This window comes from Coptis chinensis, chromosome 6 (genome assembly GCF_015680905.1).
Source record: "Coptis chinensis isolate HL-2020 chromosome 6, ASM1568090v1, whole genome shotgun sequence".
Classification (NCBI taxonomy): Eukaryota; Viridiplantae; Streptophyta; class Magnoliopsida; order Ranunculales; family Ranunculaceae; genus Coptis; species Coptis chinensis.
In genome coordinates, this window is record NC_141461.1 from 91,883,774 (window position 1) to 91,897,141 (window position 13,368).

The 13,368-nt window shown below is 35.3% G+C and overlaps 1 protein-coding gene across 5 annotated transcripts; it reads left to right on the top strand.

The window, feature by feature from the left end:
- LOC147495415 (CA-responsive protein) lies at positions 1-5,577 on the top strand. 5 transcript variants are annotated; one of them, XR_015197492.1, is made up of 8 exons: positions 11-288; positions 373-692; positions 3,813-3,865; positions 4,095-4,182; positions 4,265-4,363; positions 4,970-5,088; positions 5,175-5,262; positions 5,415-5,577. XR_015197492.1 is itself a non-coding variant. In XM_086564066.1 (7 exons), the coding sequence occupies exons 1-7, from the start codon at positions 69-71 to the stop codon at positions 5,209-5,211; spliced, it is 936 nt and encodes a 311-aa protein (XP_086420192.1). In that variant the 5' UTR covers positions 1-68; the 3' UTR covers positions 5,212-5,577. The 5 variants fall into 5 exon arrangements, 2 of the variants coding, with proteins under 2 accessions (XP_086420192.1, XP_086420191.1); XM_086564066.1 differs by having other exon boundaries at positions 1-288; positions 5,175-5,577; XR_015197490.1 differs by having other exon boundaries at positions 2-692; positions 5,367-5,577.
- Positions 5,578-13,368: the final 7,791 nt, after the last annotated feature.

A 13,368-nucleotide genomic window follows, 5' to 3' on the forward strand; every position in this document is an offset into this window, starting at 1 on the left:
ACTCTAAAATAAGATAGGCTTGAAAACAAAGAAACAATCTTTTTTTGTTCCTTGTCCTTCCTTGTTCAATGAACTCCTTTCATGTCAAAGAGATACTCATTATTTTACCCATTCAAGAACAACAACACATGCCACTACTAGTACCCATACTCTTTCTCATATTCTCCATTCTCTTATTATCTTTTCTTTCCATTTCTTTATACAAAAAACTGAAGAAAACTGATGAAGAAAATGCCGCCGCCCATGTCTCTTTTTCAACCATTAAATTGTCTATATCTTCAACTATAGATAAGTTACAACATAATAACAAACCCCTTTCTTTGTTTTTACATATTGCTAACTCTAATACTAACTTGGCTTCTTTACTTTCACATTGTGATGATGAGAAAGAGAAAGGGAACGTTAGTAATGAGTTAAATAAGGATGTGGGTGGTGATTTATTATTAGTGGGAGAAGAGGAGAGTGGGAAAAAGAAGAAGAAGAAGAAGAAGAAGAAGAGGGGGAAGAAGAACAAGTGTGGAGAAGAGATAGTGAGTATTGAGAGATGTGTAACGGATTTACAACATAAGCATTGTTTGGATTGTTTGTATCCGTTTACTTCTTCTTCTTCGAGCGCGACTCAGAGGAAGATTAAGCAGCAGTATGATCAGCTTGTTAAGTCTAACGGTTCCAAGGGATTAACTATGGTTCAGGTATAACTTTATTTTTCCTACTTGTAGTATTTGGCAATTAGGAGTTTTAAATTGTTAATATTTAGGCTAGGCGAATTTAGTTATTGTAAGGGTTATAAAGTTGTGATTTAAGTTCTAAGAAGAAAACTGCTAGTGACGTACACAAATCTACTTTCAGGTTATATATGGGGCCAATGGGACATAGGCACCTCTTTGGCGGGTTATGTAGATTGTTTTGATGTTTGGTCTTTGCTGTTAGATGAGAACTTTTGTGATACAAAATACCTAGCGTTGGGTGTTTAAACACATGTAATTACCCCATGAACTAGTCTCTTTGGTATGTTTCAGGGGGAGTCAAAAGATTTCATGTCACCTCAAATGTGCCATGTTTCTCAAAGGATATGAATATTCTTAGATGTCCGAAGGAGAAGAATTGACACTCTGCTAGGCAAGCACTTAATCCAATTACCTAGATGAGTCTGTATACGTGAGTTGAACTGGTTTTTAAATGAAGACAGTATGGGAGGATAGTGTTTTGATCCTCATTTAAGAGACACCTTATGTAGTCAATTAGAAAGGAGCTCCAAGATAGGGTTCCGATCTTCGTTTGAGAGACTTAAACGGTAAATTAGAAATGAAGGCTTCAAGAAAACCAGTCTCATTGTGCGTACTAATATTAAATTAATAATTGACCTTCTCATTTGAGGATTTGGTGATTATTTGATTGGAAACAGTCATTAACCTAAGTAACAAAATCAAAGTGGAACAGTTATATATTTATAAAGCCAAAAGCTAAGGGAGGTAGCCACTTAAGGAATTGGAGGACATAGATACCACAGACAGAGAAAAACCTTACCTGAGATTTGGTCAGCACTTGTTATTCTTCTGCTCTCTCTCTCTCTGAATTATTTATTTCACCAAGAGAAAAAAGACTGCCACTGGGTAACCACTTTTGAAGTTAGTCCAAATGGTTGTTACGATGCTTATTTGGTTAAGACATCCAATATCAGTGGTTCTTGAGTGGAGCAAACTTTTGGCTTAAGGGAGGGGTTTAAAAACACAATGCCCCCCAAAAAATCGTAGTATCCGTCATGTCTGTCCCATTTTGCTCTCATCTTCTCAGTTATCCAGTTCTCTTTCTCCCACCAAGAGAAAAGCTTCAATAGCAACGCCGGAGAAATAGGTAATGGTGGTTGAATACATGACAATGAAGTCAACTAAACCCTTTCAGTCCGACACCTCCTTTTCAACACGTCATAATTCACGCTAAGAATTCTCAGCATTTTGTTGAGTTTGTCATCTCACATCTTCTTCTCTCTTCTCGAAGAAAACAACAACTCACTTCTTCATTTATGCTCACTGCTTTGTAGTTTACTAGTATATACACAATTTTTATTTATTTTTCCTACTGTTTGAAAATTTTCATGAAATAAGTCAAAAGCATTTAAAACGATATATTTCTTGGTCGTATTGTTTTCAGAAAAATAAAATAAAATAAGAAGCACTAGTTACTAGGATACCACAAAGTGGTGAGGACCGACATAAGATTAAGGAGAGATGTGGGAGAGGGGGAGAGACCTCCCTCGGGTCCTTTGGATAAAGGACTATCAAGGAGACAGGGACCAAATAGATCTAACATATTTAAGAAAGGAAATTTGTTAAATTTGTTTTGAAATTTTGTGAATTGGAACTGAGTTCAGACTTTTGATTCGGTGTGCTGAAGTATTGGTTACCTTAAATGGATATTCATACTTCCTGTCTCTACAGAGTACAGACACAGAAGCAATTAGAAAAGTATAGGGTGAGATTTTTCATGGTCTATGTAGTGATTTGGAACTAATTTTAACTGCTCAAGGAAGAGATTAATTATGTTTTCCAGTTAAAAGAAAATTAGAGGAGAGGAAACACAACGTTACAACGAATGTAGAGAAATACAGTCTGCATGACCAAGATATCGATGAGAATGCATAAAAAGCAGGCTCCTCTGTAAGTCTATCCACGTCCTGCATCAAAGGAATGATTCCATGGATGTTTACTTGTTTAGGAATCTGTCAAAATGTCTGAGATTACTCTCTAGCCATGTCTCCCATAAAACATGGAATAGGCACTGCTTGTAGCCTTATAGTCTTATACAAATGAAGCAGATAGGAAATATTGTCATGTAAGATAATAAAAAGACAACGACAAAAGTTAATGATGTTTTTATTGCGTTTACCTAGACAAGTTGTTAGGAACACACTTGGTTGGATCTTTGGCTTTGCAACAGTAGTTCCATAGAAGATATTCTAGTGGTCTTGCCAGGTCCTTAAGCAAGCTCACAAATTTCTTTACCAGGCTATTGCTATCTGAATCAATCGAGTAGCCTTATTCTTAATGTTCGGTGTTGGCTACTTCAATCTTGTTATATACACTATCTTTTAATGTTTCGTAAGTATACCGGTGAACTTCCTTTTGAACTTTATATTTATTTGGTGCTTACTTTAACAGGAAAATAATGGTTCCATCTCTCATTGGTTAAATATCTTATTTTTTATTTTATTTTATTGGCAAGCCTGTTTTAAATGAGATCAGTAACTCTTTGATGCTGACGGGGTTCGAGCCCCAGACCTTTGGTATCACCCAAAGGTTTTACCAACTTTGCTAGTTGGCACCTGCAAAGTGGTGGTGGGGTGATGCACGCAATAGTCTGTAAACCATGTGCATCGGGTAAACAACCCGAGAGAAGAATTGAACCTAGGACCTCTAGGGAGCAAACCCAGGGCCGGCCAGGTCAATTGGTCTACCCATTCAGGCTCAATTAATATCTTATTAACTCTGGTTTATATTAGTTTCCTGTAATAAGCTCATTTCTGACTCTCTTTCTAAATCATGTAATTATATTTCTTCTATACTTTCATGTCCTTGAACATCCAATATTATGATTTTTTGCCAATCTCATTGTTGTTCCACTTTCTTGTAGTCAATATTGAAAGGCCGATGTCTTGCCATAGGGCTAGAGTATGTATAGAATGGAAACATACAATAGCTAATGGTTTTAGTTATTTTGGGAGTATGCATCAGGGTGAAACTTGCAATAGATTTATATTTAAAATACTATGTTACTTGAAAGAAATTAAATTAAGACTTGATATCCTATTGCAGGTTGGTGAGTTTGTGAATTGTTTGGTTGAGGCCAGAAATGATTTACAGCATAAGTATGTATCTCACTTTTTTTTTTTTTTTTAACTAATTAATATTTTATTGATATATAAATAAATTACAATGGGGGAGGTAACAAGCACGCTACAAGTTGCGCCACTAGTCCCTTCTGAATAGCAAAATCTACCCTCCTAAAAACAAACTCATTAGTTTTAGTTTCCTTGTGTAATTTGACCTGAAGTTCAATCTAAATACAACCTGAATTAGTTTCACCTTTGCCAACAGGTCGGAGGCCATCAAACGTAAGTTCACAATAACTAAGGCTTTACTACTGAAGGCACACAGGTCTTCGTTTGACCGCCTTAGCCAACAGGTATATATATTGCTATAGAATGGTGAAATACTGTCGACTTGACTTCTATATCACCTCAGATGGTTTATTGCTCTATTTGCAGCTACACAAGCTGGAGGCAGAACAGAAGAGGTTAGAGGAGGATGCAAACATTTATAATCGGCTCCAGCAGCAGCTTAAGCTATCACCTGCATACAAAAAAGTATATATAGTGTTCTCGTGCATGTTCTTTACTGCCAAGTGTTCACTTTCATATACATAGTCGTCTCTCTTTCTAAATACTTGGCCTTTTGTGAGCAAGCTGGTAGTTAACATGGTTTGATATGAGGCGTCCTCAAGTATATACGCTGTCTACGTTGCCAAGTGTTGTTAGTTGTGTGCAATCCTCTTGATAGACCCTGCATCCCTTTTAAAAAAGTAGTGTGCTCTGTTCTATGGACCTTAGTACATTTGTGGTACAATTTCTGAATTTGGTCTAAATTTTCCTTTGAAATGTGTGCAACCCATCAATTGACTTAGTCACTTGAAAGTAATGTTGTTTATGTGTTACAGAATTTGCTGTCAAAAGCACGCATAGGCTTCCTAGGCTCACACCTCTAGCACCTCGCAACTAAGGATGCCTAGCCACACCCCTAGCCGCTGCATCTTTAGTTGCAGTTGTTACATACATATTTTATTGACATTGACTATTGTTATCGCTAAACGGTCTGGTGTTTGGTTTATTATTCTAAAATCTAAGATTTTGATTCTTCCTTAATCATGATTTTCCAGAGCTGTAACTTTATTTTTTTTTACTATCTAATTGAAGATGCTTGAAGTTGGTGCTCGCATGGAGCTGAAGGCCAGTTCAGATCAGTTGACAAAGAACATGGACAGTGAAATCTCATTTGAGGAGTTATTAGCTCGAGAGAAGAAAGACTCGTTCTGGTAGATGCTATATAGTATATACAGGTAGCAGCTGCCCCTTTATTTTTGTCGCAGTTTCTGACATGTCTTTAATGTTAACTTTGCAGGCAAAAAAATGGAAAGTTGAGATCATGCATGAGCTAATGATCATGTCCTTTGCGGACTAATACATGTTGCAGGGATTAACTCCAAATAGTATGTACATCCGACCTGAAGTTTTTGGCATATCATCCTTTGGCTTGTCTTGAACACCTATGCTGATACCTCTACCTCTTTGTTTCCTGTTTTTACTCTGGGAGCATTTTTCTTTTGGTAATCACAACACTTCATTATATTGATTACCTTAGGAGAAACTAAACATGCAAGGGAAAATGAGAAAAAGGGAGAAGAAAGAAGGAAAGAAAGGTTAGTAGGATAGCTTTTAATCTAGACACATGTATACCATGTTGATCAGGATTTTTAGTTAGTAACAGATAAACATTTTTATAACAATTTACTGTAGTTGATTCTTGTTGCCATCTTTCTTATACTGCTTGTCTTATAATTTCTAGTAAATATAATCTCTTTGAAAACTGATGCTCATTATAAAGGAGACAAAATTCACCTTGATTTAGCCTGAATGTTCACCTACTTGTTTGAATTGATCCGTAGGCAGGATGACTAGGGGATAAAATAGAGTCAAGGCCATTAGTCTATGTATAGATCTTGATATTTGGTGACCTAATATTTGGGTTTTTCTTGGTAGTGGTTCTTTCCGAAAGTAGATCTTGATATGTGATGATCTGTGTTACATTCTTTGATACATTTTACTTTTTTTAGGACTGAAAGTAATGATTTCGATGGAATATATTTAGAAAAAAAAATCAACCCCACAAATGCTGAGGGATTGTTTTTGAAAAAGTTGTAATTCCTACTCTTAACAAAACAATGATATTGAAGGAAGCCACTAGTTTGATCATGCTTGGTCTCATTTCTATAACTGTTATATACCAAAACCCTTTTGGAATGGCTATTAAAACTCTGAACATATTCATGGAATCCAGATTATTTCATCTCATGGACAACCTTGTGACTAGTTAATTAAATAGACCTCTGCTCTAGCTTCACTTCGCAAGCTATTGCTGGAAGATAGGAAGAAACAACGTTCTGTCTGAGCACTGTTAAGGACAGTTGTTTTGATCTTTTGCACATTGTTTTGTGGGGTGGTGTGTGTGTGTTGGGGGGGGGGGGGGAATAGTGATCCATTTAGCTTCATGGTGATTCCATCTTTAAGAAAACACCTATGACCTGAAGGAATGTACCACATTCGGATTTGGCAGAACTTAATTTGGTTTTAGTCTTGCATTCAGCAACCATCTCGGGAAGTTGGGGTCGGAATGACCAGAGAGGGATAATTGTATGTTACTAGATAGCATTGTCACACTTGAAACATATATTTACATCTAAACCAGTCATGAACGGATGAACCGTAATAAATACCATATAACAAAAAGAACATATAGTTCTCTCTTGTTTTTCTAGTTATAAACTTGGTCTGCGGTTTCACTGCTAGGTAGAATCTAAATGTGTAATTAGCTTAGTGTTGGCATTATTGCCAGTTTATTACAGTCAGATTTGAGTCCATGGAGATGGTGATATTGGTTGTATATTGTGGACTGTGTTGTGTACGTCTCAGATTGACAAACTTCTCCTCTCTTTAGATTGTCAGAAGTAGTTTGAGGTTGTTAGGTTATACTTTGCATTTCGTATACATGTTACACTAGTATTATTCTTTACCTTTCTCCATTTAGGTAGAGATTGTGCTTGTCTCTGTTACTTTCTTAATTTCCTAAATGTTAGATTTGTATGGGGTTTCTTTCTTAGGTTTTACAGCATCTAAGAAAATATCATCTAAATAACTCCATTGAGCTATGAGTTTATTTACTATACCCGAAAAATACTCCACATTTGGAATACTTTCTTTTTTTTAGGTCCAAGATTGTATTTAGAATCATGAGTGTTGTTTAGTTTTTTTATTGTTTTAATTTAGAAGGCCAAAAAGCATCAATGTCTAGAACTTTATGAATATGATTTGAGATCTGGCGACCTTTTGTTGATTATCCATTTGTTGTTGCTAAGCACTAGTTGATTATTCTGATTAGAGGTCCTTCATGAAAGTAGCGTTTTGATTCCCATGTGATAACTTAGTTAAATTGAATGTTCTTTTCTTTGAAACCAAAGATTACTATCAACTACATGAAAAAGAAGACAAAGGTTGAAAAAGTTTTGTTCCCTACTCAACTTTACAACACTTCTTTTCGAGAAAGAAATATTATTGACCATTATAGCTTATTTTGGCTATTATAGCTTTATTTTAATACGTGTACATTGGCCAGAACTTTTCTTAAGTCTTCGATTTAGCAAATCAAAACCATATTATTTCATAGATGTTACATGGTTAAAAGTTTGTCCCTTGTTTGCCACCTTCGTTCCTGTAACTCTGTACGGTACTTTTCACTTGTGAATGCGCAGTCGTCTACAAAAAAAAAATTATAGGAAAGAAGAGGCTAAACATACTGAGTTGTCATGTGTGGAAGCTGGTTGCCAAGCAGTGGTTAGACTATGACTTAAAGATATATGAATTTGTTTAAATTGCAAAACGTAATAGCTTTAGTAAATAGAGTTATAAGTTATTCAATAATGTGCATAATCGGATTATAGTAGAGCGAACAATATACAGTTTATTCAGCCACGAATTTGCTTACCAACTATGCTCAGCCAATTTTCTTACTTGCCCGCCTTCCACTTCCCCTAGTTTTAACTGTTGGTACGAGTGTTGAGATCCCAAACAAATAAAGGATGGAGTCTCATAGAAGTACAGGCTAGTTGTGTGCTTAAAATAATTTGTTGTTGTTGTTGTTGTTGTTGTTGTTGTTGTTGTTGTTTTTGGCTTTTCTTATTTGAACTTCACGTACAAATTTGATTGTCGTCAAAATAATTGAACATAAAGTGACTCTTTGGGATAGATCGGGGGAAAAAATAATTCTAGAGAACATATTTTTTTTTAATCACTCATAAGGACCGGGTAGATGAAAGGTCAAGTATACTCTTGCCGCGAAATTAAAAACGGCTCGGGTAGGTGAAAGGTCAAGTTTATTCTTGGAATGAAATAATAAACATCCCGGCCCAACTGAAATGACCGGTGTATATAGTTCATACTTATTTGGGGTATGAACAATCACTGTTCATACTTTAACATGAGTTATGAACACTCATTATTCATATGAACAATTATAGTTGATTGTTCACACCTATTTGGGGTATGAACAATTACTGTTCTTACAAATAGGTATGAACAATCACTGTTCATACTTCAACATAATATATGATCAGTAAAAACACCTATTGGAATATGAACAATCACTGTTTATACCTCAACATGAGCTATAAACAATCATTGTTCATACATATTTGGGGTATAAACAATCAATGTTCATACCTCAACATAATGTATGCTCAATAAGAACAGTTATTGGAGTATGAACAATAAACAATCATTATTCATACTTATTTGGAGTATGATCAATCATTATTTATACCTCAACATGAGCTATGAACAATCATTGTTCATATCTATTTGGGGTATGAACAATCAATGTTCTTACCTCAACATAATGTATGATAAGTAAGAACACCTATTGGAGTATGAATAATCATTGTTTATTTCTTAACATGAGCTATAAACAATCATTGTTCATACATCATCATAAGGTATTAACACTCATTTTTCATAGCAAAACGACAAAATGGTAAAATTGGAAAATATTTATTTCAAATCCAGGTCATTTATTTTCATTCGAAAATTGGTTATTTTCATCCGAAATGTGTCCTTGCGAGTGATTAAAAAAAATCACTGGTTTTGAGAGTGATTTTCACTCGAAAATGGGGCTTGGGACCAATTTCTTGATAATTAAAAACACTCTTGAGATTTCCTAGATGATATTAATGACTGAAACCAGAATTAGGATTATGATTTTACAATTTGTTAATAATGAGAAAATAACATACAATCTAATCTAACTACTTTAAAGGGTTTGGTTCGATAAATAGTAGTCTTTTCCCATTATATCCCTGTTCAGTTTTGATTATTACAATATTTGTTGAAAAGGAAGTATATAATAATACAACTGATGAGAGGGTACAATTGGCATTTGACTGGTAAAATTTAGATGGCTCTCCTTTGATTTAGCATATTGCCCCTACGTTATCAACGAATTACGAAACTATCATCTAACTATTTTAATTTATGAAACAGCCCTTACGCTTTACGTAAATTACAAAACAGTCTCTATTATTTATGTTAATAAATTACAGCCCCCATGCTTTACGTAAATTACATAAAAGACCCTATTCTTTGTGTTAATTATTGAACCGTCCCTATACTTTATGCTAAATTATATAGTAGTCTCTATATTTTGTCTAAATTACGAAACTGCTCCCTCATTTTTATTTTTATTTTTATTTTTATTTTTTTAGCACCAAATAAGAATGTAACAAGCGCATCGCGAAGTGTAATAGATACTTGTCAAATGCATTTGTTCAACCCATGGAGTAGGTCAGACTCATGTTAGCATGTGTTAACATTTGTACGTCTGATTACTAAGAAAGTAAGAATCAAATATATAATGAGTCGTTTACCAAAACAAAAAGTATATAAAATGAGTCGAAAGATAAGACACATCCATTTAAAGAAGTATTTAAGTGGAAAGAGTTAAGGATATGCTAGAAAAAGTTCAGTTTATAAGATGTACTTTGTAAGGTGATGCATTGATGCTTTATTGGCCATGAGACATGCCCGTTATTTGAACTCCATTTATACGAATTCCCAAAAAACTCCACCATGAGAAACAATGAATTATAAACTGATTTTTGGAGAACCCACAATATAGATCATCTTTAGAAAAAATTAGCATATTTGAAGATGTCTAGAGATATCAAAATTAGCTTACAATGTTATAAATTTATAAAATTATCTAATGGTCCAGATTTTTCAAATTGCAAAACAACTTTTGACAAGGTTAAACATTTTCGTTTGGGTTGATTTTTTGTAGGGAGATTTTCCATTAAGAGAAGACTATCTTCACAAAAAAACCTGCCCTCAATTCATCTTATAAATCCACTTTTGGTGGTGGAGTATATAACAGGCTCGTCTATTATATATCTGCAAGGATGTGTTTCATTGATAATATGTGGAAATTAATAGATGATAAGATGTGTGTGTTTTAAAAAGATTCAGGTAACTGTAAAATATTTAAAAGTGGTGTGTTTGATATGTGTGTGTGTGAGATATAGAAAGTATAAAAATAAACTTAAATCGAGATAATGAGGATGAGCTGCAGCAGAGGAGTACAGAGCCAAGGGCTCCATCCAGTGGCCATATGATGTTTTGCTAAAATGTAGCCGGCTTTTGGAAGAGATTAGCTACTAAATCGAGAGGAAGTCTGTTGTATTGTAGTGGATATGCAGAACTTCTAATCCTCTTTTAAATTCTGCCAGTAACTTTTGCACATAGGACAGTAATAATGTTGCCTTCCCCACTTATTTAAAAGTCGGGCTGTCCATCTCAGGCAATGTCTTTGGGAAATGGAGGCCCTTATGGTTGCGAAACAGATTAAGGAAGACCTACATATGTGTAGTAGGTATGTAATATTAGTTGGATTACCGAAATTAGTCAGATATAAACACAAGTTGTTCTTTTAACGTAGGAGGATTCTCTGATGTTTGCCAGATGTAGTCTGTTTGTTTGGAGATACCACTGTATGTCTTCCAAGTTTATTCAGCGTAGTGAATTTCATTTCCCCTATAAAAGAGAGGTTGAGAATTTTGAAAGGAACTGATAAATTAGTATCTTGATTTCGGGAAGCACTGAATTCCCTTCGCATCCATCTTGGAGAAAAAATTTGACAGTAACAACTCAACTGGTTAGCCTAACTGGTTCAGGAAGGCGTTGGTGTGTATCTACCCCATGAGGTGAGTTCGAGCCTGGTCAAGTGGGGAATTTCTGGGATTTGTTCCCGATCGCACAGGACTTGTTCCTGACGGGCCTAGGTGGTGGCCTCCATGCTCAGGACTGATTCCAACCACCAATCGATTACCAAAAATAAAATAAAAATTGACAGTATTTGTTGTGCTAATTAGATGATTGTTGGAGGCTTATTGAAAATAATTATTTATACCCTGTCTTTTGTTCTCTCTCTGTGTTTGTTTGTCTGTCTGTCTGTCTTGAAGGTCTCTTGACACGTTTATGTGCTTCACTTTCAATCTATAAGGACAAATTGGTGTAGAGACAGGGTATTACGAAATAGAAAATGTGGAACACTGGGCTGTCCTCCAATGGCGCAGCACCGTTTTTGTTACTAGGACAAAAAAAAGTTGCATTCTTTACGCATAATAGAGAATCTGCAAGTTTGTTAGAAGCAGCACGTCAGGTACCTGTCATTGTTGTTTAACATGTTTATGAATTGACCTGATTAGAACAGCCAACTAACTTTCAAACACTTTGCGTAAACAAAATACAATATTATACGGTATTTGATAGTACACTTATTTTAACAAATGACTGCATCGTGATACAGTGACTGGTACAATAAATTAGATTTTTAATGAGTTGTTGCCCATCGAAGACGACTGAAAAGGATTTAATTACAAGAAGAATTAATTCTATGCGTAATCAACTTTGTTTGGATCTTGTTAGTGATAAAAGTATACACTTATCAAGACTTGAGACAAGAAGAAACAAATAATTCTTATAACTTTCGAACAGGAGCAGAGGATTTGTAGATCCCATCTCATAGGTCGTGGCAAGTTTGATATTCGTTTTTTCCATAAACACAGTGCCCCAAACATTGTGGTCAGTGTTTAGAGTCATTATATGTTTTGTTAATTTTTATAAGATTTGTACACGCTCATCTAAGGGCACACCCAAGAAGTAGAGTAAACAGTCATTGGTACTCGTCATTAGTGGATTCTTCTGTGCTGACTACATTATAGTCAGCTCAGGGCTCAGGTGCTTGGAAGTTTGGATTAGATCTACATGAGTTACTACAAAATGATTCAGGAGTTCTTTTGTTGTCAGTCGAGTAATCTTATATGAACAATGTCATAGAATAGGGGAAGAGGAGATTCCACAGGGAGACTTTGAAGAATTTACTTTCATCTGGTGAAGTCAGAGATGTTTTGGTTGGAAATCTGTAAAGCTCCTTGTATGTATGGTAAGTACGTAGTTAAGCTTGTGGATAACTGGAAACCTAAGACCTGAATACAAGGAAACTCACCACATAAATGGTATATACTACATAGGTCTATCAAGTGCGAATTGTTGCATTATTTAATACCTTAAGAAGTTCATACTTAGGTTGAGAGTTAAAAAGCTAAAGCTAAGAATTATATGCAGTCAAGGAGGCGACAATGATCTTTGAGTAATAATGTTCTTGGAATAGGGAGTGCAATAATACTGTGTTTGAATAAGGAGAGCAGTGGTTGTTGTGGGGTACGAAATGGAGTTGTGTATTTGTTTGTGTATGATCAATTGTTGACATGGTGCCAGATTGGTTAGGGATCAGCACAATCATCAAAGTGTGATTGAAGCCCACGACGGGGCAAAATTGAGTCATCATGTGGACCATTTTAGACTTTTGGGGGCCTCTGCAAAACTAACAATAATGGAGTCTATATGAACAGGTTAGTGATTTGACTACTCATTGCTCCAATGCCCAAGTAGATACAAGAAAGCTAAAGAACAATGCAGATTTCAGATTCTAGCTTCCTCCAAAGTGTCCTTTTACTCCTTACTCACGTGATTTGTGCTGAAGTAATTATAAATCTCAGTATTTCAATCAAGACATACGGCCCTAGTTAATGAATCTCCTTGGACTAGATCAATAATTGTTGGTTCTGATGACAACCATCTGATCCCATTTTAGTATCTGATTGATGATTGGTTACTCGATTGCACGAAATTGATAACCCAAATACAGTGGTTCCTAGGACATTTGATACCATTGCTAATATATTTTGGGAGCCAATATGTAGTATGTAGGAAAATCATCAGGCATCAATAGGAGACAGGAGTGTAGGACATCCAACAATATCGTGATAGAATTTCTGTGACATTTTAGTGCAGACCAGCGTGACGTTGATATCGTGTTTTACTGTAGGTTTATAAAATATTGTCAATATGTAGACTGTATTTCCTAGTATTGTTTTGGATAGTTCTTAGATATTTTAGTACGTTTCATAAATTGATCCTTGGAAAGGGACCCA